Genomic DNA, 26,996 nt, shown 5'->3' with positions numbered 1-26,996 from the left:
CTTGTTTGATGCTTTTATTTGCCTCACATAGAAACACTACTATATTGCTGTTTGCAGGCACCTCAAGTTGCACTGCAAGTTACACAGCTCCACACACTTAAACAGGGAGGGAAGTATATGGTTATGCCCATAGTCAACAAGGTCAAAGTTGGGTCTTAAACAATGGTTCCAAGTTTTTTTTTTTAAATTCACAACCCCCAGAGGGACTGCTCTACAGAAGCAGCAAAGCGCTTAAGATCAACAAAGTCAGAGCTGGGGAACACACTAGGTGAAACAGTCTAGGGTGAGAGGCCCTGCAAACTGGTCTTGTTCCTTCAGCTGCCCTTCTTTCTAATACAGGTAAATAATAATGATCTAATCAGGTGACTAGTGCTTTCAACCGGAACAGGGGCTGTCTGACCCGCAGGACTTAGTTGATACGAGGGTTCCTGAAGTTCCTGCCAGCAAAGCGGGCCTTGCTTCCAAGCTCCTCCTCAATTCTGTTTGGGAAAGGAAGGAGGAGAAGAAAGGGCTGTAAGCACAGAAGGTGGTATATCTATTTGCATGACTGCCTGGCTGGATTGGCAGCAACAGAAGAGCGATGGAGCAAGAGCCACCCAAGGTGAGTAGAGGACAGTGATAGTCTTACTGCTCACATTTCTGCAATGAAACTGAAGTTCGCCAGCCAAAACAAGCTAGAATCAGACCATGCTGCTGATTCTATGCTGCTTTCATAGAGGCAGCTGAATTTGGGTGTCTTTGTGAGGTAGTGGGGACAGCATTTTCCCTCATGTCGTAGCCACAGTGGAGTCAACAGTTTGTTTAGTAGCAGGCCACACATATTGCATACAGCCTCCCACCCAGCTGGAGATTTGTTCTGCTGACCTTCCCGTGAACACTTAACATATCCCCCTCCCCCAACTCCTATGCCAAACAATGGTCTGGTATTGAGGGATACTTCCTAAATAAACACTGAATACACCACAGGGAGATCTTAAGTGCATAGCTTCCCATACCAAGGGCAGCCAACACAGCAAGCATCAGGCCCTGAGTAACACTGCTGTCAAGGGACAGAATAAGCAACACAGATGTTGGCTGAGTATTCTGTTTTCTGGGCTCAACGGTGGTAGCATTTCACAGAACTAAGGTTGTCACTCCTGAGATAAGGGCTTCTTGATTTGGATACAGGGAGCAACCTGTGGCTACCGCCACCTAGGTTTATATGCCCACAGGAGGAACATGGAAAGTTCTACAAGGGACAGCCACAAAAACTCTTCCCCAAAACTTTGAAACACTTAGCCCTTGATACTTTTTCAGGCCAGAATGCATGGCAGAGCCCACTGAAGTCTGCCTACAGTCAGCTAGGGAGATTTATTCCACTGGACTCTTGGACAGCCAACACAGCATCACCAGAAAAAGCCATCAGATAGATAACGCATTCTACCCTGTTCTTAGGGCAAAACTGCAGCTAACTTAAGCTAACTTAGTAGTCCCCACCTCCTCCCCAGAGCACAATCTCACCTCAAAAGTTGATTGTACTTAGCTAGACGCTCAGATCTGCAAGGGGCACCAGTCTTGATCTGAAACAAAAGGTCAGGAAGATACTTAATTTGGGGTTAAAACAGTTCTGCTCTCGAGAGCTGAAAGCGTGAAGACCAATGCCTCTCCCATGGCATGATAAGAACCACTGTGTCCTTAATGCATGGGAGTTGAGCATGGTGAAAGGACAAGCCATTAGAAGTGGAGAGGTTAAATATCGGTTAATTGAATAGTGGATTAACCTCATGAATTCTTAACCATTATGTGGCTATTCTATAGCTCCCAGAGGTGGGGCTGGCAGCCAGTGCACTCTAGCCCCACTCTGGGGAGCCCCCTGTATCAGAGACAGTGTTGTGGGGTGCCAGGTGGGAGCTGGTCCACAAGGGGAGCCAGTTTAAAAACTAACTCCCCTCATAGACTAGCTGTCTGTTGCTCCACATTGCTGCCTCTGATACAGATGCAGCAGCACAGGGCGGCAGCAGCCCCTGTACTGGGGCTGGGGGCGTGTCTAAGCTCCCAGAACCGGCACTAGCTGGAACTGAGCTGGGCTACCTGCCCAGCTGGTTCTTAATACACTTTAAATGCAGAGCCACAATGGGGGTTGGTCCCGGACCCAGTGCAAACCAAAACTGAGCCGGGCTGCTGGCCAGCCTGCTAAAAAACATGTACTGGCAAGTGGGGTTGGGGAAAGAGAGAATGCATGTAGTCTATTGCAATAACCTGTAAGCTTTTACTTATTCGGTTAATTGACTACACTAGTACACCCCTCATTAGAAGTTTGTTCACCTAACCTGAACTACAAAGTTGGGTGCAAGCTGAGGCAGTGCACTCACTAACATTCAACGAGTATCAGGAAATCCAGACACAAATTTATCCAAGATTACTCTTTGTGCCTTCCACGTCATTATTAGGATAATCAGTTTCCTCCTACAGAATGGCTTGTGTGCCATGAAATAAGGCAGCGAGGTGACTAGAGGGTACGGATACTGACCTGTCCAGTGCAGAGTCCGACTACCAGGTCAGCAATGAAGGTATCTTCAGTCTCTCCAGAACGGTGGCTCACCATCACACCCCAGCCATTGGACTGGGCAAGCTTGCAGCTAACACAAGAGAAATAGCAGTAAGATTTTGTACTACCCCATCCCATGCACAGTAGCACTCCTTGTACTAAGGGTAGTAAGTGCAAAAATATTGCTAGTTACTGCACGATCCAGCCTCAGGTTTATTTCAATAACGTTACGGGTGTTAAGGATGCAACTAAGACTAAGGATGTAAGCAAGGCCCACCATCCTACCCCCACCCAGCTCCTTCTGGGTTGTAAATTAGAGAGACAGAGAGGTCTGGTCCTGGACTTGGTTGCCTTCCCCTACTGACCAATCAAATAGATAAAAAAAATGTATTGACTACTCAATTAGTAAATTAACCTCATTTTAACATCCCAAGCTAAGGCTAAGTTGTTCAAAAAGAAAACACTGTCATCCAGCCCAGCACTTAACGGGGACTTGTGGCTGGGAATATTAGGTTTCAGACACTGAACTGAATATTCTTCCACCAGGAGGCAGATGAGTTTTCCCGTTTGCGTGTAATTCAGGTGGCATTTGACGTGCAAGTGCCTAACCACACACGTCACCAAGTGGGTCTGGGTCAATCTCCGTAACGGGGACTTACGCCTGCAGCGACTCCGTGACAGAGCCGATCTGGTTCACTTTGAGCAACAGGCAATTGCAGGATTTCTCCTCCACGGCCTTAGCAATACGCTTAGGGTTAGTCACAGTCAGGTCATCTCCCACCACCTGAGCTCCCACGCTGGCAGTGAACTTCTTCCATGCTGACCAGTCATCCTGGTCGAAGGGGTCTTCAATGGACACCACTGCGAATGTAAGCACAAGGGGCAGCCTCATCATCCAAGAGTTCAAGCTGCAGCACTCAAAGGTGAAACCAGTTACAGACAGGTGATGTTTAGGGATGGAACATCTACTAATACACCTGACACCTCCATGTTCAGGCCTTTGCATTAGCAGCTTTGAAACTGCCCCCACTAAGGACCAAATCCCAAGCACAGGATTAAAGGCTATTCTATCAACTATTTAACTTCCACCCAACCTCTCTATCATTTCACTTTTGCTCCTATCTGTCCTTTTGCACCAAAAGATGGTGGTGTGGGGGTTGGAAGACCTGCAGGGAGCACATCATCTATTCCTGCCTGCCCGGGAATGGAGAATCATGTCCCACTCACATGGGTAGCTCTTGATAAAGCTCTTGTACAGATCAGCCAGCTGGTCAGGAGTGATGTATCTGCTGGGGTCATCGGGAGACTTGAAGTCCAGGTCGTACTTTCCATCACGATAGAACTCAGAGGCAGCCACGTCCATCCCAATGACCACCTTGTCAGTGTAGCCAGCCTTGCTGATGGCAGTCTTCAGCAGCTCCAGCGCTGGAAGGTAAGAGAGTGGGTTATAATCAACTCTTGGGCAACACTTTCCATGCCACTTTTGTAGCCAAGGCACACAATCTGTAGCTCCCAAAAGGATCCAAGTTCTATTATTGACTCATCTGGAGCCTTAGGCAAGTCCCCTCCCCACCTTTAAAATCAAGTTGTTCCTTACCAGCCTTTAACAGGGGTCTCAAGGTCTAATTGACCAATGTCTGCACAGTATCTGATACTCCTAGAACATTTTACCACTTTATAATGATATCCCGTATCAGCCTCACAGGGATGCTTAGGACACCACCAGACATGCAGCCACCTCTGAGGCAGAGCACAGTAGTTTATATTAACATCAGTGAACGATAAAGGATCGGAAATGCACATTTGCTATTTCCAGTTTCCACCGTAGTGGGAATTTAGATAGGAATGAAATCATGACTTGGCCACTGTGGATCCTGTCTTGCTTCAGCACCCATGGAATTACAGTAGGCAATAGGCCCTGAGAGGCATTAATAGCAATCAATGTAATAAATTTAGCCTGAAGTTGCCCAGGGAAGGGGAGGACTATTCTCTCCCCCCACCACCTGCATTTGCTATGTCAGGCCTCCAGTCACACACATTCCCTTTTTACCTTGGTAATGAGAGGCTATTTCTGAAGAGGCAGCATGGCTGCTGAATCCTCTAAAAACATGATACCGCTTGGCTGTCTGAAAAGCTAAGTGCTGGGTGATCACCTTGCAACTGAACACAACCCACTGACTCCTCCCAGATTGAGAGCCAAGTAGCAGCTGGACCTGCCAGACTGTATACAGTAACAAGCTCTGTTCAGGACGTTTAAAAATAGAAGATAGTCTAACTCAAGGCTGTGGAACTCCCAGATCACAAAGTGTCCAGTTAATTGTTCAGCTTCACCACCCCCTCCGTTCCCCCAAAAACAAGGTAAACAACCAATCGACTGTACATTTGGTGACATGAATGGGAAGAAGCAGCCTACAGATTGAGCGACTCTGGGCTCTGAGACTCTGCAGTAGAGTCTGCAGAAGGTCCAATTAAGATATGCAACTCCAGCTACGTAACCTACATAGCTGTAATTGCGCCTCTTAAATGGAGTTTCTGCACTGTCCACAAAGCAGGAATTCAATGGGAGCAAACGCTCCGGTTAACTTCCTGTATTCCTCATGAGGGGCAGGGAGCACCGGTGCTGATTGGGGCACCCTTTCAGTTCCATTTAGTGGGTCTTCACTAGACCCAATTAATCAAACCCTGGAAGATCAACCATAGCAGCAAAGATCTTCTGCATAGTGTAGATGTGCCCTGGGACTCTAGTTCTTGCTCAATATCTCCAATGTCACTGAAGGGAGAGGTGGAAGGTGGATAGGTATGCACAATAGTGGTTCACAACGAAAACTGCTACATTCAAAACCAGAACAGCTTTCTACTGATGCAGACATGTTTAATACTCGTACAGCTTCAGAGGCTGCTCCACTGCCCCCTACTTGGCAGGCACAGTGCTTCTGTAGGTTCCTCAGTGAATGTGTTTTCCATGCTGCTAGAAAGCAGCATCTCCTGTACTACCTCAGGGACTGAAGCACTGGAACAGAGATTACCTTTGTTCCTCTTCCCCAGGAGCTCTTATTGCTCGCTGCAACAAAGCGAGCGGTCCCTTCTTCCTGGAGCATTAGGAGACAGACTTGCCCCAGTAAAGTCTCTCCTTTTTACTTCTGAACAGTAACCGATGGCATAAAAACTAGAAGTTTTATTCCCAGCCCTAACTGGACAGGGCTGTCCTTCACCTAGTACCAACAGGAAATGAAAGAGTGATGTACCTGAAGTTGAGAGAAATTAAGTCACCTTTTTAATCTGTTTTGAGTGCATCAATTGAAGCCACTGGTCTGCCGCCAATCCGCAATTTAACCTCCTCAAATTAGCAATAGGGGGTAGCAGCTTTGCACTAGAAAGCCCCATGGGACTGGCCTGACACCTCCAGCGTGAATAGAAGGGGATAGATGAAGTCAGTGACCATTAGAAGTTGCTAGAAAGGAAGAGATCCCCTCCAGAGGTCAGGACAGAAGCCAAAATTATCTGGAGCCCATGCTGGTCTGAGGCAGCTGGGTGAGTTACACAGGCCTGAACACAATGGTGACCAAGTTCTAGTTTCCCCGCCCATCTCAGCTTTGTACCTTCTTTGTTCTCCAGGATGTTGGGTGCAAAGCCTCCCTCGTCACCCACATTGGTCGCATCCTTTCCGTACTTCTCCTTGATGACATTCTTCAAGTTGTGATAGACCTCAGCACCAATCCGCATGGCTTCCTTGAAGTTCTCTGCACCAACGGGGAGGATCATGAACTCCTGCATGGCCAGCTTGTTACCAGCGTGGGACCCACCATTGATCACATTGAAAGCCTGGATGAACAACAGAATAAGTGTCAGCTGCTCCACTTCTCCCTCCATCTTTAGCCATAATTCATACCATATAACTAAGCAGTGCAATGAGAGATGCTCATTTCCCCTTCTCCTGGACAGGCCCAGAACACCTGCTTTTAAGGTCTTATCCTGGACCTGTGGAAATCAGAGAGCTCTGATCCCAGGCTATGAGCTCACTCACCCGGACACAATGCATTTCTCGTTCTGCACGAAACCTTTGCATGCTCTCCCTGACCAAGGAACCAAAGGTGAGTTTACAGTGCAGACTATCATGCACAGGTAGTTCTACTATCTGTGCCCTAAACTGAATGCTACAATCCAGAAGGGGTCCATTACATGACCCATAAGTACCCTGCATAAACATCAGTCTTCCAAGGACAGGGATTTTCAGGCACATAAGAGTTAGAAGCAAGATGCCCTGTGAAAGTCAGAGACTTGGGCTCCTAAATAACGTAGGAGAAGGCCACCCAGGCTGATATAGACTCCAAATTTCTGACTCAGGAAACTTACAGGAACTGGCAAGATGACTTCTGCGTTTCCTGCAAGGTCAGCGATGTGACGATACAGGGGGACTCCCTTCTCAGCAGCACCGGCTTTGCACACAGCCAGAGACACACCCAGGATGGCATTAGCCCCGAACTTGGCTGAAACAAAGGAAATTGTTACATGATTTATATAGACATCGACAACACTCCTCAACAAGCCACCCCTCAGAAGTGCTATTGCTATTATGGTTTTTAAGTGTAGGCATCACAAGTAAGCTCACAGCAGCTCCCTTTTCTGCTACTCCCACTCCAGGGCGGCACAAAGTTCACAGTAGCTTACAATGATTTAGCTGTGGAATCATCATGGAGGCTTTTGTGCCAGCGTACATCTTCATAGTCTCACAGTACCTACGATCACAGGACTGATACGTGAAGTAGGGGTCTCTGTAAGTTACCCCAATACCACGAAGCAGGGCTGGATAAAGCCCACTTCTTCCCTTTGCCCCCCAAAACAGCTAGTTACTTTGCAACACAATGCAGCACATCCCTGGGGCTGAAGAGGCACACCTGGGTGTTGTGCAAAAAGCCACTTACACTTGTTTTCTGATCCATCCATCTCTAGCATCAGTTTGTCAATCTTCTCTTGCTCCACCACATTTAGGTTCTGCAAAGGGAAGCAAGAGTGAAGTCCCAAGACAAAGCTACGCTTTACAGTTCAATCCCCCCCCTTCTCGACCAGCGTCACAGGGGACCCATCTGAGGCAACAGTGTGGGGTGGTGACACGCCTTGCCTGCAAGGGGTCTGAGCTCCCTGCGGGATGCCGGGGTAGCCTCTGACCATGGGGAGCTTGGACCCCGTGCAGGGGCTGCTGCCACAGAACAGCCTGTCTGCAGTAGCCTCCCTGCCCCCTCTAATAGAGGCTGTGGGGGGAGGAAGGAGGGAAGAGAACAGCTTTTAGGCCAGCTCCTGCCCTCCCCCTAACATGGGAGGCAGCGAAAGGTGTGGCAGGTAGGTCTGCAGAGCCAGCACATGCTGGAAGCCTGCTTGAAAGCCACCTTCCTGCAGGTTCTGCTCCTGCCTGCCCTCCCTCCATCCTCTAGACTGCTGCCTCTATCAGAGGTAGCAGTGTGGGGGTGAGGTGGAGGGCAGGTGGATCACATGCTCATGGGGAGCCAGCTTCACACAGGCACTGGCTCCTGCTCCACCCCGCCCCCCTGCTGCCTCTGATACAGAGCAAGCAAGGGGTGTGTGCGCGCGCATGCATATAGGCTTATCAGTTAATCATGTAGCCATCTACATACTGACATCCATAGTGTCAGTTATCAACCACTTACCTGCAGACTGCTTCCCAAATTACAGTTTCAGGAACTGTCATTAATTGAGGTCAAAAGCTACCTAGAGCATATATATCTGCTGAAGGACTCTCTTAAACACACCTTATTTGAAGGAAACTACCCTTGTCCTCAACTTGGCCTAGTAGAGGGGATCCCAATGAAAGTTTATGCACCTCTTTTAGTTTGTACAGAGGTCTATTGATCCTAGCTCAGTGAGACCTATACACCTAGTTTAAGTAGGACTTCAGAATAGCTTTGATAGGGAAGTTGCATTACATTTTCATTTTGTAAACTGGACACTAGAAATAAATACCTATTAAGTTTAACATTTACACTGCTATATGCAGCAACGTAGACAACACTACTACAGACTGAAATCCAAGCAAGATGATCAGAACAAGCGATGCTATTCTGGCTAAGTTAGGGTTACATTTGCACTCATTAATGGAAGCAGTCACTGGATTAAGGGAGTTATTTTACGTCAATTTGTTCTCATGCACACACACACACACACACACACACAGGCCTGCTACACCTCAAATGCCATTCTTCAGATGCTTTTTTTTTTTTAAAGGGGACAAAAAGTTAGAGGTAGGAAGTGTTGCACTTGCATTAACTGAGGTTAAGTAATGAATGCTCCTACCTTGCTAATCAGTGCAGGTGCAATTGTTTTATTGATGTGCCCAACAGCTTTTGAGACACCTGGAAAGAACAAGCAAATCAATCACTATGCAGGCATTAGTAGATGATCACTTGATAAAATCCAACCCCAATCACCCATCATTCAACATTTCCTATTAACCAAACTTTAGCTTTCACTGCCAAGTCTAAGTGATCTCAAGTGAGTGACAAGTTACATCATGGAAATAGCCATCATCTAGGAATGCCTGCTGGAAGGTTAGTTTTGCAAGACCATGCACTGAAAGAGTCTGTCCAAGTGACAGGCTGCAATAAAAGCACATGACCATTACCTGAGTACACAACGCTGGAGCCAGGAACTGGTTAACATATTTAACAGCTCTGGATACACCTGACAGAAGTGAAATGGACAAGAGTAAAGGAAGGGGTGAAAGAGCAAAGAAAGAGCGAATGAAGGGGGAAAGCCATCACAATAGTGTAGAGTGTGGCAGTAATCTTAAAGATTAGCAAAATGCCCCATATTAAGCAATAGAACAGAAGTGAGCAGGTTCACTAGATAGTGCAAGTTGGCGCGCCTCTCCAGCCAAGCAAAGTGGATTATTTTCCCTGGCAATGTCTCAGTCCTAGAGTCCAGCCTTGAGTTTGCAACTCTTCAGGCTTCTATCCATTGAACAAGCCAACTTTTAGTTAAGGAGACCATTAAGACAGTGGCTCAACTCAACCAGTGGTCCAAGGCCTTGTGGGAGGGCACATGCATGAGCAGGTTTCAAGCAGGCCTTGCATTAGACTTGCTGGGGGCCAAAGGCAGAAAGCCAAAGTCCAACCACAAGGGGCTGAAACCTAGTGCCCCAAGCCCTGCCCCATGGAGCTGAAGCTAAAGTCTGTGCAACTTAGCTTCGCAGGGACCCCCCCATGGTGGGGGACAGCAGGGAACTGCTCTTTTTGCTGCCCCTTGCTTTTACATGCAGAACAGTTGTTGTGGGCCATGGGAGGGGCCTCAGAAAAAAAACCTGAGAACGCCTGCATCAGGACACAAGGAAAAGGACACTTGGGTTGGCAGAGGAGGGAAGGATCTTTTGATGCTTTAAGCAGACAGGCATTAAGATGCCTGGTCGTTTAATATCTACAACCCTATCCTGGATTACAATGATGCTCCAAGTCAGACACGCCTAGGTGCGGCAGAACCACTTTGCTTTTATATTAGCATTCTCTCCACTAGAAGAGCAGATAGCTACACTCAGAACACAGGTGCGGATATTAAAAGCTTTGTCTTTTCCTGAAGCAATTGGTGCCTGTACAAAATGCTGCATGTCAGCCAACATTTTCCTGGGATGAAAGAAAGTGCCAAATGGAGATCAGACCACCACACCAATTCTGCACGTGATATTGCACATCCCAGCTATTTAGCCTGTAGTTTAACACTCCACTGAGTCTATTGTGACTGCCACATACACAAGGACAGAAAACCAATCCCGTCCCAAAGCCAGGTAGGTTGTGTCTTTCCTCCATCAGCCAAGACCATAGTAATTAACTGGACAACCAAACACCAGCCTAGTGACACCGATAGCCTCCCTGTAAGGAGTGTTCTCAAAGATCTGAGCAGACAAGTGCTTCAAAGATTCCTTTGTTCAGAACACTTGGAGCAAGTGAGGTAAGAGTCTGCTAAGCCTAGCAAAAGCTGATTAAATCTGCATTATTAAACAGACACTGATGACTTAAAGAAGGCTTTCCAGCACCATCGTTTGGAAATACTTCTATTGTATTCCCTACATTCCACTCCCATTAGGTATCTTGAAAAGCCTATTGGCTCCTGCTGCTTATTCGCTACCTGACAATTTTCAGACATCAGCCCTGCTGGCTGTTGAAGATGGTGTTTTTTCAAGCAGAGGGTTCTGACTACAAATGCAGAATAAGCAGATAAGCCTTTAAAATCCCATTTGCACAAGGAAACACCTAGCCAAATGAAGCACTGAAGGGTCATTTCCAAACACTATATAAGCAGATTTGCTAAGTTGTAGACAGCACAAGTTCCTCAGTTCTTCCTAGGATGCTTTTCTTAGCCCCTCTGCCCAGATCAAATATCCCCATATTACTAAAGCAGAACTTCAAGTGACTGTCACTGCTCAGATGACAGTTCCTTCTCGCCAGATCAGCATCTAAGAAATCTTGATGGTAATGGAGTTTATGAAGCCCCATAGAGGCCTCCAACATTTCCATTTAAATATACCCGCTCCCCAGGAATATCTCCCATGTTATTTGAAAATACTCCTAGTCATCCCGTTTCCCTAGAGATTTAGGAGAGGAAAAAGGGAGCTAACCCCTAGCCACACTGATGAGGCTTTGAAAGCAATACTCCAAGATGCAAGAAGTTGCAGGATTACAGGCACGTGAAATGGCTCAAGAACTGTAGGACCTAAATGCACAGGCTTTCTATACTATTTGACAGGCTCCCTGGCACATCAGCTTGCACAGTGGTAGTCTACGGATGACTACCAAAGGTCATTGTGGGGAAAAAAGAATAAGTAACGCTGCTTTCTTTGCAAACCGAGTTTGAATTTCTTCCCCCAAACAGGTCACTGCAGATCACAGGCAGTTGCATTTAGCATCAGACAGCATCTGCAGACAGTCAGAGTTGCATGAAAGCTCTTCTGAGCTCAGGACTTCTCTACCAGATGCTCTTAATTTGAGATTCCATCTCATCCTCATTTCAACATATTGCCCCCCAAACCTGGCAGCACATGGCACCAATTGTTACTGAATGGTTCAGGGAACAGCATGCTTCTAGCACTCAGGCAATTTTCAATCTCTATAAAGGATCTTGCCATTAATAGGCAAATAAGGATAATAGGCTTTTAGGGATGGGTTGTTCAGATGCCCATTAGGCTGAACACATTGCTAACTAGCACAGAACCAATGCCCCCAAAGGGCATCAACATGCAGCACAGCCACAAAGTGCAGTAATAAAGAACAGTCCTTTTTTGTCAAGGTCCAAATTTCTTCGTCATGGTATAGTCAAGGTCCAGACTCCAGGGAAAAATTAATAAAATAAAAAGATAACGGTATTCATTCAGAAGCATCTGGACCTCCAGATCTGGCCCATGTTCTGTCATTGGACTCCCCAGCACTGCATACTGTACTTAGTCCTGGGGGAATGCTGCAGTTGTTGCATTTGGAGCCATAGTAAAACCGCAGAATTACCCCTAGGATTATATAGTGCCATGAGCAGCTAACAAAAATGCCGGAGCCCTACACACTTGGGCAAAAACAAGTCTCTGGCTCTTCTTACAGCCTAATTCTCAGAGGAAACAGGGATCCACCTCTCCCACTGTCTTCAAAACGGAGTTGAGGGTATGCTATACTTTTGAACAGTACCCGATCACTTCTGCACAATGGGTCAACTGAGTTGGATTGCAAGCTAGCCAGTAACTGTGAAACGTGGTAAGTGACAAGGGGTGGGATGGAGAGATGCCAACATACCAGCTACTACAACAGCACTGAGTGTTTGCAGCAACACCTGCCATGGGACAGCTGAGGCTGAACATCGAAAAGCAAAAGAGTGGATTTACCTTTTCCCAGGAAGCGAGTCTTGTCATTGTCACGAAGCTCCAGAGCTTCATAGATTCCAGTGGAGGCACCACTAGGTACAGCAGCTCGGAACATTCCTGAGTATAGCAGGAGAGAACAGAAAATCATCTGCATGTTCTTTAGCCCAACCTAAAACTATTAGTTCGCAAGCACAGGGAATGCTGCTCCCTTCCTCACTGCTAGGTCTCTCTCCTGAAGAGTTATATTCTTTCAAGTCATGTTTGGGCAACATTACAAACCAACTCAGACTGTTCATATGGCTGAGTATCAAGACTGATAGCTTGCTTCTTTCTTTCACATAGAAGGCATCAGTCACGAAAAGCCCACTAGTTATCTGGATAACCAACCCTTTTCCCCATTGGAGGTATCTACTATTTCTTAAGAAAAACCAAAAAAAACCCACTTTTAATTTCCACCAAATAGCACCATTGCCTGGGCTGGCCCACTAGTTCTATACAGAGAATCTAAGGTGAATCGTTTGCTCTTGGGTGGGCAGGTGTTTGGAATGGTTCGAGTCCTGTTGGGAGTTCTGGGGCATATAGGGGAGAGGGTATCATGAAGACAGAGTATGCTATATAATCTCCAGCATCACCACCATCATGCCCCTGAGAAGCAAACAAGTTCTGTCATCTCATCAGGTTGCTCTTTGGAAGCAGACAGGAGTGGTTTAGACAGACACAGAGCTTTGGCTGAAGGCTTCAGATCAGCACCCCAATTTACCAACTGAAAGTTTAATGTGTGCCCCAAAGATGTGCAGATCTGTGGCTCAACTGGGAAAGATGGAAGTGGGGGGAGATGATGAAAAGCCATCTTAGAGGTTGGAATCCACAGTGGGTATCTGGTCATTTGATGGGAGGACCCCACAGGGTAGGCACTAAACCACAGATATGTCTAGCTAAGGTTACCCTGCAGAACAGAATATTGAGAGCACTAGAGTTCATTCAGGCTTTGGAGTGAGGCGCCAGTTTTGATCTCTCTAGCTTTCCTCCCTGAAGCAGAAGTAGTCTAGTTTGGAATCTCATTAAGAGAAACCATTCATCTTTCCAGGCACAGAGATAAACTGTTTGGCTAGCGTACTACAGCTATTGTGATTGCTCATTCCGCCAAGCCATGCTGGTATGGTTTTGCATAATACAACTGTCTGATCTTGTAAGATGCAGCACATTAAGTAACAAAGAACCAATGAGGAAGGGTGGAGGGAAAATGCCTTGCAACTACCAAAACAGATGAAGGATGCTAGATATACAACCACAATTACAACTAAGCAGCTGTCTAATCATGTCTGTGTCTACATTAAAGAGCTACACAAAGTTACTGCAAAGGGAAGCGTGTTGGCAGAAGTCTTTAGGCAGGCAGTACAGCTAGAGACCTGGAGCAGAACTAACTGCAGCGGAAGAGAGATAACCACTACTTCCTCTAATTAAGCAGACAGAGCTTCTAGAGGGAAAGCAAAAATGTACAGGCATAGAGCTGAGTTTGTCAAAGCCCAATTTTGCCAGAATTGGGAAAGTGCAGAAGAGCAAGAAAGGGCCATTGGTAGCTGTTAAAATAGGGGACTAAAGATTCCCCCTCCCCCCCACTTAGACTTGTCCCCACCTACACCATCAATAAAGCTTATCCTAGTTTCAAGCACAAAGTCTTCAGTCCTACTAAATGTCATTTACGTCCAGCTTTCAAGTCTCCGCTGTGCACACGTCACTGGAAACCCATAAAAAAAGCTGCCAAAATACCAGATGAATTTACTTGACATGATGCAGAGTTCATTTAATGGGACATTTTCCTGCAACCTTTATTCTAGTAGAAAGTCTCATGAGAATTACAGAAAGATAGGATCAGGTTTGTGGAAGACTAGGGTAAACTGGAGTCTAACACGATATTCATTGTGTACTTCAGACTCTTATGGTCATTCACAGAGGTTCTATGGAACGTTCTGGAAACTGAGCAAGTTTATTTCAAAATGCAGTCAGAAGAGAGGCATGTAATGTAACAGACACTTAAGAGTCCTTAAAAGAGTTTCCTAGACTTGTTAGACAGCTATTTGAGCAGCATGACTACTGATCACAACTACTAGAGCCAAAAGCCAACCGCAACTGGACTGTTGTGTCTTGTCCTTTTTAGTTTACTTCATGACCCTAATCATTTATGGGTAGGAAGCCTTATACAGAGGAAAGACCTCAGCTCTGTTCATGTCTCATGAAGGAAACGCCTCACTGGCCAGGCTCAAGTTAATTATGCCACTGAATCCATACAGCAAGAATTGTTCAAGGTCTTTTTTGTAGCTTCAATGATCACTGCAGCTTAAATGTAGTCATACAGAATTAGGTGAAGGGAAAAAAAAGTTTCACTCAGTTTGGGTTTGCACTGTCCTATGGGTGTCAGCTTAGGAGAAGTTCAGATTTGGAGACCATTCACCTGCCATGTGTTTTTCAGGCTGCAAGATTACTAGTTCTGTTTTAAGAGCTTCTCTCTGCCACTCAATTCTGCACTTCACAACTCCTGTGGCTCTAGAACAGATATGCTGAATACATGATGACAGGGATCATGCACAAAAGGCTAAGAGGGAATCCCTGAAATGCACAACTTCAGTGCCAGAGAGAAAACATTCATATGGTTCTCCTATGCCTCTATATGGCACTATGCAAGTGTTTCTGGTCCTAATCTGGGGGCTACATTTCCTCCCTGGAGTTACACGAGAGATGAATTTATCCCCTATTGCCTGTCAAGCTTGATTCAAGCGGATCCCTATCTGTAAAGTAATTTGCTGTTTCAATCATGAAAGTTTACATCAGGTTCGCAAGCCACTAAGACCAATATCTAAAGATCTTCCCCTAACAGAGAAATACTAATGTGAGATGTGTTCCTGTCTTATGTGTCAAGACTGGAGATATCAACTTCTCATTTAATCAGGAAGCTTTGCCTGTTCTATCCTAGGAGACAGAGCAGACTGAAATATAGTGCTTTTAACATAAAGCTCCACTTTTCACTGACATTTTGGCTGTTATCCTAGTTTGTTTATACCCCTCTCCTCTAAATATCCTACCATGAAAGTCAGCCTCAGAACTCCCCCCCCCCCCCAGCAGACAGGAACCCCATAGCACATGTGCAACACTGACCCCAGAGTTGAGAGTAGAGGTTTTGTACGAAGAACGTTTCTACTTTAGTGATCAAGGCAGCCCCTACGGATATGTGGCAAGAATAGAGATGGTGGTAGGCAGAAAGAGGACTCACCTTTGGTAGTATAGAGGTCTACCTCAACCGTGGGGTTCCCACGTGAGTCCAGGATCTCACGAGAATGGATCTTGATTATGGACATTTTGAATGTCTGCCAAGGGGGGGGAAAAAAGATGCAATATTTTGAAAACACAAAATTGCACAAGAACCTTAGTATGCATTTCATCTGTATCATTAGTCACAGAGTTTCTGCTGGAACAGGAGAAAGCCATCATTAAATCTCTTTTGCTAAGATGTCCATTAGGAGTTTGAGGTAGCATACATAACCTGTTGATTTTGACTAGGATTTTTCAAGAAACCTAAGGAAGCAAGATATCCAATTATTTTAGGTTCAACTCCCTTAAACTCCTTAAAAGACACTAACCTTTGATAATAATGAAGTGAACTTGACAAACAAGGACTAGTTAAAACCACTTCTTAAAAGCAGCGACACTTCAGTGCAGAGGCTTGCATTTAATTTTAGAACATGTAAGAGCACATTCTGGGATTCGAATGTAATGAAAACTTGAAATGGAAAGAGACAGCTATGTATTAGTTATGTTTCTAGCCAAGACCAAGTTACTGTATGGCTAGCTTCCTCTGCATTTGGTATGGAGCACTTTAATCATAATCTCCATTTAGCGAAAGAACTTTTGTTTCACGTCTAGTTTTGTGCACATACTTTTTTCCTTGTTAAAACACACACATGCACACACACCCAGAAGTGATCCTTCAATCAAGGACCTACTCAATTCTTATTGAGCCATATCATACCTTTACAGTAAATATTGGAGCAATAGCTCACTAAACAGATCAAGGGGTCAGGAACAGTTTTTATAAATACCACTCACATCAATTACCGTAACAGCCATGATCCATTCTGAAACCAGTCTCCCTTTCAAGATTGTGTACCCAGACTTTCAGCTAAAGCCAGCAGCAGATTAATTAGGGCAGACCTCAGAGAAAACACCCTTCATCTCTACCTCTGCTGTGTTCCAAGGTGAACACACAAAAAGGATATGCTGGCATGTCAGTTCCTTGCATGTTGATGCTTATTACTGGCCTAAGCTACCTGCTGTGTAACACTAACACTGCTCTAACTGTGATGCTAAAAAGTGTGCAACGAAGATTGTTTTGGGGGAAATAAAGGCTTTTCTGTTGTCTCGGTTAAAGGACATTTTAAAGTGTCCATTCCCTTCCACTCCACTGACAGGGAGATATGGTCAGACTGGCTTTGCTCCTATTAGCTGCTCCCCTTAGACCATGTCTGAGAGCAGGAATTATTTATGGCTGTTACAGAAGGTTGGTTATGCTGTAATGCAACTCATGCAAGCACCTGTGCACCATTAGCAGTGAGGTTAGTTTATTTAGAGTGCAGGGCTTAGTCACAAAAAAAAATTTTTACATGGAAATAATTGGATGCTAAGTTTGGCAAGTCAGTCATAGGTAGCGACAGCATACAGGGGTGCTCATGAGTCTGCTTTTGCAGTGACATAAAAGGCTCATGCTGTGATTGAGAGTTTACCTTTCTCTTTCTGGAGCTACCCTCTTCCTAAAACTATATCCTTTATCTCTTCCCCACTACAAGGTAACACCTTTCTTTAGTCTCTTACTGTCTCATTTGGCAGTGAGGTAGCAGAAAACCTGGGGATGAAAGGTTTTCTAATTGATTTTTCTGCTCTATTTTAAGTCTTAAATTAAACTGAGCACTCAATTTGTTTGAAAACTCTTGGAGAAGAAGCCTGGCCACACTAGCCCACCCAAGCAAGTGTGTATCCAATTAAAATCCCCCCACTTTCCTTGCAGTTTTCTAGTGCACAGCCCTCCTTGATGCTATTTAGTGGCCAACATGAAACAACCATGGCCAACCTTTCCTTGTTGCAAGAATCCCTTCTTTATAGGCTCTTGCATACACTGCATCTTGCTTTCACTTTCAGGGCTGCAGCTGAAGCATCAGAGGAGATGCTTCACCTGTAGCAGGATATGACATTTTCAAGGAAATGCATAATACATACACTGTTCCTTATTTAAAAAGGAAACTTGTTACCCCGAGAAGTACTCACAATAAAGTTTGTGTACCTGTCTCCCACAGCAGAAATGAAACAAGACATTAATATTACTTTAGTTCTCAAGTGTCCTTGAGAAGTGACCTCCCCAGAAGTCCCTCCCCTTCCTTAGCAGCTATGCTCAGTTTGCAGCACTGCAGTATTTCAGACCCGCACCAAATCAGTTTTATTTTAACGGTTGTTGAGCTTCTTCACTACTGTCTTCAAAGAATCATTTTGCCCAGGGACGGTTGGTAAGGAACAGCATCTGTCTACAAGATACAGTTTAACTCATCATGAGCCCAATGGAAATCATTTGCTTCCATGAACTGTCTGCTCGGACAACCATGATTCAATCAACCATAGCTATAGAGGAGAACAAGCATAAGCATGTCCCAGCTGTGGTTCAGTCTGCATGTATTTGTTTCAGGGTTACATAAGTGGGGAGACAAGGCTGTAAAAGGGAAGCTTCCCTCAAGAGAGCCTTCCAGAAAGTAATAAATTTGCATTTACTATTCCAATCCTCCAGTGCCTCGAGAATTAACCGGAAATGAGCCATACCTGTAGAGCAGCTATCTTGTCTTTCACATTACACAGATTCTCTCTTATTTCTGTTTTCAAGGGTCCCTTTAACATGAGAGGTAACTGCACACACTTAGAGGTATGGGCTAGCAATTGAAAATACGGGACATCATACCTCCCAGACAGATAACAAGGACAATATGACAAAAAATGCTCCACTAGATTATTATAGCAAGATACCTCTCGGGAGTTAATCTTGCTGTAAAAACTCCTTTTTGATAGGGAAGACCTAGCCTATGGGTTAGGGGCAGCTATGCAGATAAAGGCTATGGGGCCACACCAACAACCCAAATTGTGTATGGGGGGGAAGAGGGGTATAAACCCACTATAGAACCTTCCATGCCCTGCCACTGAAGATAGCTATCTACTGCAAGTTCCACTTGGGGCTGAAATGCACAACCTGGGGACTTTTGTACAATGACAAGGCTCTTCTCCAACCTAACTATATTACTGCCTCTCTTTAGCACTCCAGAGAGGATAGGCTCAAGTCACCAAGGAAGACTTCAACAAGGGTACCATCAGATTCCACTGCAGGTCTCTCCTTACCCCCAATAGTGTATTCCTTATTCATCCCTATGCCCCAAGTATGATGCAACTAGAAGAATGCTGCTTGGCATGTATCAGAGCAGGGAATGCAGGAAGTCAGGAAATAACAGACTACTCAGAATCAGTTTTTTAATAAAATGGAGATCAAGGACTGAATTGCTTCAATTTGTGGTTTTGGAAATGAAATATCAGTACTTCCCTACAGCTCAAAATCTGTATCCCCACCCTGTGACTCAGCATGTTAAATAACGGAAAAAAAAAATCGCTGAAGGCTGGTTGACTGAACTCCTGACCATTTACACAAACCCCAGGAGAATCAAAAAGAGATTTTCCACTACTGGTTTTCATTCAGATAACTGGGGTAACCCCTGGTAACTCTTATGCAGCTGCCTTTCTTGCATTACTATTCCAAATATAAAAATGACAATTATTTCATTATGAAGATTTCATAGAAACATGAGAATGGTCACACTGGTCAGACCAAACTGTCCATCTAAGAACACATTGGTCAAGAACGCGGATCTAGAAATAACTAAATATTTGAGAAGCACAGCTGAAGGACAGCTAAGGTTGCAAAAGAGGGGAAGGTTCAAAGCTGTAACACACTAAAGACTTTTGAATACTTTGCAGCAGGTTTCAATTATTAACAGTCTGTACCCATCATGCTAACAAGGTTTCTGAAACAAAGGAACCACTCCTTTGCATTGTGACTCACTTCTTAGTAACATGACATGTACTCCTACTTAAAGTACTAAGCATCACCAAAAAAGGGACCAAATAGGTAGAACAGTTAAGAATTTTAATGTGAGTCATGAGAAACAGGCAAAAAAGGCATGACCACATTGTGAGCACATGCTGATGCTGCATGGCCTGCAAGAGTCCTGCAACCGACAGCATGACCCAGGGGCCTGTAGGCCTTGTAAATCAATCCACAGTTCTGCAATGCAAACCTGCACTGAAGGGGACTTGGTATGTGAGGCATGAAAGCCGTCTAATCACTGCTGCCATGCCAACTGCTTGGCCCTAATATTTCAGCAGTACAGACTTTCCCTGGGCTCCACGTGGCTTTGAACACTTGCCTGCAGACAGCAACTGTTAAGAGCCACTCGCCCCGCAAACCAGTGAGGGGTTTTTTTTGGGTGGGGGAGTGGAAAAGTGCAGCAAATGGAAGTGCACAAGTGGCGAAATTCTTGCCTACAGAATATTTCCTAGTCCTTTTCACTGCTCTCAGCAGGAGAGGAGTCAAGGGCACGAAGTACCCACCAAATCGGATTGAACTGGGGACTGAATGAGCAAGTGCCATGTGGGGGCGAGGGGTTTAACATGCACAAGCCTTCTGGACCAAACGAAACAATACATTTAAGTCATCGCGGGCACACAGCAAGCGCAGGGGCACGTGTGGAACCTCTGGGGGTTGCAGAGCCTGCAAAACGCAGCAGCAGCGATCAGGTTAGCGAGAGAACGGACCTTTTCTGCCCATCCCGCCTCTTGACTCAGGCCACTCGGGTGGCGTGACTTTACCCGCCTCGATGATACATGCGGCGGTGGCAGCAGACTGAGGAGACTACCTACCACGCCAAGGACGGTGCCCGGAGAACAGCACCTAGCAGAGCCACCAGCCCTCTGGCTGGGGCAAACTGGCTGCCGGGCAGCGGGGGGGGAGCCGAGCCGGGGGAAGGAAGCGCCGCCCCAGACCGCGAGGCCTGTGCAATTGGCAAGCCAGCCACGCACGGGCAGGAAGCCATTGCAGACTATAGCAGTGAGCAGGAGGCGAGGGACGTGTATCCCACTCCCTCCCGATGCACCCTCGCTTTGCACGAGCACCCCGCGTGCATTTTTTTTTTGGGTGGCGTGGCCAGGAAATATTTCCTGGGTTCCCCCCACTAGGAGACCCGGAACCCCTCCCGCTGCCACACACCCCAGCTTTTGGAGACAGCAGCCGCCTAGGGAGGGCTCCTCTTGCGGGAGGCAGCACCCCCAATCTCAGGGCCACCCCCAGTCCAAGGGCATGCGGCGGCGGGCAGGCCCCTTGCAAAGGGTACCCCACCCACGGCTCGGCGCTTCCCCAGGCTCAGGCGGTTGTGCAGCGAGGCCCCCCCCCCTTACCTGCAAAGAGCCGCTAGCAGAAAAAGAGCAGAAGAGTCACGCACGCAGCTCACGCTCCAAGGAGACTAGGGGGAGAGGTAACCGGCTCGCGCTGGGCTATAGCCCATCCCATGCAGATTGGGGCGTCCTCCTCGGCGCGCCATTGGCTGGCCCACCTCACTCGCCCGTCTCGGATTGGTCGGACGGGGCTGGCGCCGGCCCCGGTCCTTAGGCGCGTGCGCTACGTGCCGGGCTGCCCCTTGCTGCAGTAGCTGGCTGGGCTTTGAGTCATGGAAAATCCCATTGCCGGGCGCCGGGGATGAGCTCGCAGGGGCGGCGCTAAGCGGGAGCACAGAGGGCTGCTGCAGAAAGCCCCGTCTTTAGTGTTTCACCCACGTACAGTTCCTCGCAGTGAGCAAGCGCATTCGTGTGCGTTGGACCAGTCCATTTTTTTTTGGTTTGTGGAAATAGTACAATTAGTACTCAGTAAAGGGGTGTGTGTCAGATATTCTTATTTAGGGACCCCCCTCCCATGGGCTAGCTTCGCTTTTGAGCAGAGGCACCAGGCAGCAGCTTGCAAGCAGGAAGCAACCCATCCACAGACTAAGCACAAGCACATAAGGACTGCACTGTTCAGGAGGAGGAAGATGGCCTGAGCAGGCTAGTGTGCAGTGTTCTGCAGTGCTTTTTGGGTAGTACATTGTTATCCACTCAGTCCACTAAGGTCTTTGCTTTAGCAAACCCCAAATAACCAGACAGTGGAAAAGTGACAACAGGGAAGGGATTAAGGGCACTTGCAATGATTTTGACAGGGCTAGGTTAGATTTTGAAAATACTGGGCATCTGATTTACCCTGGCTAAACCAAAGCAACAGGCCCTGGGGGAGAGCAGTTATCAGTAAGATACTGTATAGAATATGCAACATGTTTGCCAGTTCTTAGCAAGAATTTTTGTTCAGCTGTACTATAGAAGGAGGAAAGGCAGGTTGGAAAAATCCATGAAACTAGCAGACATATTGATGGGGGTCATTGGGTTGCCAGATGGTTTCAACAAAAATACCGGACACACTTGACATTACATGACAATCTACATTACATCTTATTTAGAAAATACCGGACATTTATATTTTCTCATTTATATTTTCTCAATTTGTTTCCTGAACAGAAGGCTCAAATACTGGACTGTCTGGTTCAAAACCGGACATCTGGCAACCCTAATGGGAGACAGAAAGACAACTGCTGAAAATTTCCAGCCTCTTCTTCCACTCATGTGAAGAAGTGGGTTGTACCCACGTAAACTCATGATACTATATTTGTTAGTCTTTAAGGGTATGTCTACACTTGCAGCCTAATTCGAACTAGGGGTGCAAATGTAGGCATTTGGAATTGCAAATCAAGCCCGGGACTTAAATATCCTGCGCTTGATTTGCATCTTCCTGGCCAGGCACCATTTTTTGAAATTTACAAGCCTGAAGTAAATTTACAAGCTCGAAATAAAGCCCTATCTTGAACTACCTGTTAAACCTCATTGCAGGAGGAATAACAGGTAGTTCGAACTAGGGCTTTATTTTGAACGCCCGTTTCACTGCCGCGTGTAGACGGAGGCAGTTACTTCGGGCTTGTTAATTTAAAAAAAAATGGCGCCCGTCCGGGAAGATGCAAATTAAGTGCTGGATATTTAAATCCCAGGCTTGATTTGCAATTCCAAATGCCTACATTTGCAGCCCTAGTTTGAAGTAGGCTGCAAGTGTAGACATACCTTAAGGTGCTACAGGACCACTTTTTTAAGTTACAGACTAACCTAGCTTCCCCTCTGAAGCTGAAAATTTCAGTACTTCCTGCCAGTGCTTGTTCCAATGGGACTGAGTACTGCGGAAGTATAGCTGGATATTATGCTACTCAGGGAGATCATTGAAGGAAGATAGCAGTTCACAGCAGGGCGTTTTGCGTTTTATTAACCTTTATTAAACTCAGGCCCTAAGGTCTAGGAAGGACAAAGAAGCAAATTTAAAATATAGCGAATATAATATATTTGCCACTTTGCAGTAAGAATTCTCTGGCTGAAAAGTGATGGTGAAACTGAAAGGAAAAGGGGGATTTCCCTTCCTCTGGAGGGTTTTACCCCCTCCTTATCTCTGCATCTAGATGCAACTAAACCACCCCTTTGGGGATGACTTGCTGCCTTGGCTCAGATAGAAATCTGAAAAACAATTTTCTCTTTTTACATAGAGAACACACCAGAACGGTAAGTTGAATGGCTCCTATTGGTGTGGCATCCAAGCTCTGTTATATCAAATATTTAAAAAATGCAAGTAAAACAAAACTACCTCTGTCGGTATCACAGAAACTGTCACCCATGTTATAAATAGTCCCCTCTACATATTCCTGTACTGTTTATACCCCCTTTCTAGAGATGGCAGAGGAGGACCCTGCAAACACTTAAGGACATGAGCTCAGAGAGAAAGAGGGTGTGAGTGTGAGTGAGTGAGAGAAAGAGAGAGAATGTTGGTTGGTGCCTAAGGAATACCACATCCAGGCCAAAGGGAGTTTTTCATTCTGTGGCAAAGCTTTTAGGGCTAGATTTACAAAAGGGGTTCAGAGTGACTGAGTTTTGCAATACCTAATGCTGCGATACCCTGCTGCTGTCTCCGTGTGGAATCCACAGCGGTGAGTTAGGTGCCCAGGCTCCCTATACAATGCCCAGGGAGAGTTAGGTGCTTTTAAGAACAGGATTCACAAAAGCCAGCAAGGCAGATGGGGAGCCGTTTAAACTGGCCAATAGCAAGAGCTAAGCAGGGGAGGGATGTTCTAAGCCCTGCCCTCAGAAGGGTTTTATTTCATTATAATGACCATGCAGCAGGGCAGTGTGAGTCAAAGGATTTAGGTGCCTAAGTGGGCTGGAGGGAGGTGCCATCAGGCCTGCTGACAAGGGTGAGCAAAGAGAGCAACTGCCCTGGGGCCTGGTGATTCAAAGAGGCCCAGGATAGCAGCAGTGATGGTAGCTGGAGCCCTGGGCCCTTTAAATTGCCACCAGAGCCCCAGGCAGCACACTCCCAACAGTGCTGGGGGGAGGGTGGCTGGGGTAGAGCAGGGTGCCTCCTGCCCTGGCCCTGGCCCTTCCAAGGGTGTGGAGCCAGACCCCTCTGCCTGGGTGTCATCCTCCATTCAGAATTCACAAGCACATACCTGTTCCTGGAATTAATTGCCAAAGCTCTTTCTGACAAAAAAACAAGGAGAAGCCTCACGCTTTTTAACATTCAGCCTAGTGGTTAGACCACCCACCCGGCATTGTTTTGGGTGGAATCCAATCCAGTAGGCAGCTTCTGAGAATGCCCAGAGGTTCAGGTCACACAGGCATACAGAAAAAGGGAAAATAATGCAAAGACAACAAGAAGTTGCATAAGAAACATTTTCAAGCATTAAAACTTAGATCTGAAAACTGAACAGTTCAGACAATTAGGTTCATTGCATATGGACACCTAAGCACTCCTCATACACAGCTCTCGGCATGCTGCACCATCATTAAAATGAAATAAATCACAAGAAGGGGAGCATGCCTGCACTCAGGCATAACGCAGTGGTGTAGATATAGCCTATTCCAACTGAAAGGGCTTTTCCATCGGTGCAGGAATATCACCTCCTGAACAAGGTGCATTGCTGGAAAGAAGCACAACTGCCAGGAGAGTTAAGTTAAAATAGCTTCAGAGGGTAGCCGAGTTTGTCTGTAACAGGAAAACTTAAAAAACAACAAATAGTCTAGTAGCACTTTAAAAACTAAGAAAACATGTAGATGGTATCATGAGATTTTGTGGGCACAACCCACTTCTTCAGATGACCAGAATGTTGGAAGTCCAGATCCAAGGATAAATAAGGGAAGGCGGAGTGGGGGGGGGGAGGAAAAAAAATTGAAGAGGACGAATTAAAAAAGACAGTGAGTAGATAAGCTTCAGAGGGATAACCCAGTGAGTCTGTAACAAGAAAAACTTTAAAAACAACAGTTAGTCTAGTAGCATCTCAAAGACTAAATAGTTAAAAGAGGCTGATAAGAACCATTCTTATTGATAAACTAGGCATGATATTCTTATTGATAAACTAGGCAAATATAACTTAGATAGGGCCACGATAAGGTGGGTGCATAATTGGCTGGATAACCGTAGTCAGAGAGTTGTTGTTAACGGTTCTAAATCCTGCTGGAAAGGGATAACAAGTGGAGTTCCTCAAGGGTCTGTTTTGGGACCCGTACTATTCAATATCTTCATCAATGATGTAGATATTGGGATAGAGAGTACTCTTATTAAGTTTGCAGATGATACCAAACTGGGTGGGGTTGCGACTTCTTTGGAGGATAGGGACATAATTCAAAATGACCTTAGCAAGTTAGAGAAATGGTCAGAGGTAAACAGGATGAGGTTTAATAAAGAGAAATGCAAAGTGCTCCACTTAGGAAGGAACAATCAGTTCCATACATACAAGATGGGAAGCGACTGTCTAGGAAGGAGCATGGCGGAAAGGGATCTAGGGGTCATAGTGGACCACAAGTTGAATATGAGTCAACAGTGTGATGCTGTTGCAAAAAAAGCAAATATGATTCTAGGTTGTATCAACAGGTGTGTTGTAAGCAAAACTCGTGAAGTCATTCTGCCGCTCTATTCTGCACTAGTTAGGCCTCAGCTGGAGTACTGTGTCCAGTTCTGGGCGCCACATTTCAAGAAAGATGTGGAGAAATTGGAAAGGGTACAGAGAAGAGCGAAAAGAATGATTAAAGGTCTAGAGAACATGACCTATGAAGCCAGGCTTCATGAACTGGGCTTGTTTAGTTTGGAAAAAAGAAGATTAAGGGGGGACATGATAGCGGTTTTCAAATATCTAAAAGGGTGTCACAAGGAGGAAGGCGAAAATTTGTTCCTCTTGGTTTCTGAGGACAGGACAAGGAGTAATGGGCTTAAAGTGCAGCAGGGGAGGTTTAGATTGGACATTAGGAAAAAATTCCTAACTGTCAGGGTGGTCAAATATTGGAATAAATTGCCAAGGGAGGTGGTGGAATCTCCCTCTCTGGAGATATTTAAGAACAGGTTAGATAGACATCTGTCAGGGATGGTGTAGACGGAGCTTGATCCTGCCTTGAGGGCGGGGGGCTGGACTCGATGACCTCTCGAGGTCCCTTCCAGTCCTATTATTCTATGATTCTATGATTAGTTAGCACTTGGAAAGGAAGATGACCAACACCACATTCTACACAGACATCAAGAACCATTAGCGCCTTCATTTGTTGACTGGTTGATTGATACTGTGTGAGCCATCCGATATCATGATTCAACCATTAGTATAAGAATTAAACTTGTGAATGAAGTTGAGCTCCAATTCTTCTCTGTGTATTTGGCTTGTGGAATTGGTCTGAAACAAAACAGCGACTTGGAGATCCCTTAATGAGCGTCCAGGAAGATTAAAGTGTTCTCCAACAGGTTTTTGTGTGTTGCCTTTTCAAGATCTGATTTGCGTCCATTAACTCTTTCCTGTAGAGACTGTCCAGTTTGGCCGATATACATTGCAGTGGGGCATTGCTGGCATTTGATGGCATAGATCACATAAGTGGATGTGCAGTTAAATAAGCCTCTGATTTGGTGGCTGATGTGGTTGGTTCCAGTGATGAAAACGCTTGTGTACATGCGTGGACAGAGTTTGCACCAGGATGCTTATGATGTAGCTGTGCTGCGTGATTACCGGAAAGAATTTGTTTCAAGTTTGAGTATTGTCTGTAAGCGAGATTTGGCCTTTCCCCCAAGGCCTCTGAGAGTGAGGGGTCATTTTCCAGGATATGTTGTATATTTTTGATAATGCCTTGGAAGGGTTTAAGTTGTGGACTGTAGGTGGTGACAAGTGGAATTCCGTTGTTTTCTCTTCTGGGCCTGTCTGGATGGAGTTTATGTCTGGATACTTTTTTGGCTTTGTCAATCTGTTTTTTCAATTCTCCAAGGCTATGTCTATACTCGCAGCTTCTTGCACCAGAAATATGCAAATGAGGCTCAGCACAGAATATCACCGAGCTTCGGTTGCATACCTAATGAGCCGCCATTTTTGCAAGAGAGGCTCTTGCGCCAGAAGGAGCTATCTATAC

General features: G+C 45.8%; 1 protein-coding gene across 2 annotated transcripts; it reads right to left on the bottom strand.

Moving 5' to 3' along the window:
* Window positions 1–21,058, bottom strand: ENO1 (enolase 1). 2 transcript variants are annotated; one of them, XM_014575516.3, is made up of 12 exons: window positions 20,904–21,058; window positions 15,643–15,736; window positions 12,396–12,491; window positions 9,162–9,220; window positions 7,450–7,519; window positions 6,881–7,014; window positions 6,127–6,349; window positions 3,755–3,952; window positions 3,187–3,388; window positions 2,510–2,618; window positions 1,501–1,559; window positions 1–479 (listed from the first exon to the last, which is right to left on the bottom strand). In XM_014575516.3, the coding sequence occupies exons 2-12, from the start codon at window positions 15,725–15,727 to the stop codon at window positions 410–412; spliced, it is 1,305 nt and encodes a 434-aa protein (XP_014431002.1). In that variant the 5' UTR covers window positions 15,728–15,736; window positions 20,904–21,058; the 3' UTR covers window positions 1–409. The 2 variants fall into 2 exon arrangements, with proteins under 2 accessions (XP_014431002.1, XP_006127161.1); XM_006127099.4 differs by lacking the exon at window positions 9,162–9,220 and adding an exon at window positions 8,834–8,892 and having other exon boundaries at window positions 20,904–21,057.
* Between the last annotated feature and the right edge of the window lie 5,938 nt (window positions 21,059–26,996).

This window comes from Pelodiscus sinensis, chromosome 23 (genome assembly GCF_049634645.1).
Source record: "Pelodiscus sinensis isolate JC-2024 chromosome 23, ASM4963464v1, whole genome shotgun sequence".
In the NCBI taxonomy this organism is placed as follows: Eukaryota; Metazoa; Chordata; order Testudines; family Trionychidae; genus Pelodiscus; species Pelodiscus sinensis.
Note: the sequence above shows the minus strand (reverse complement) of the source record. Positions and strands in the feature narration are given on the sequence as shown.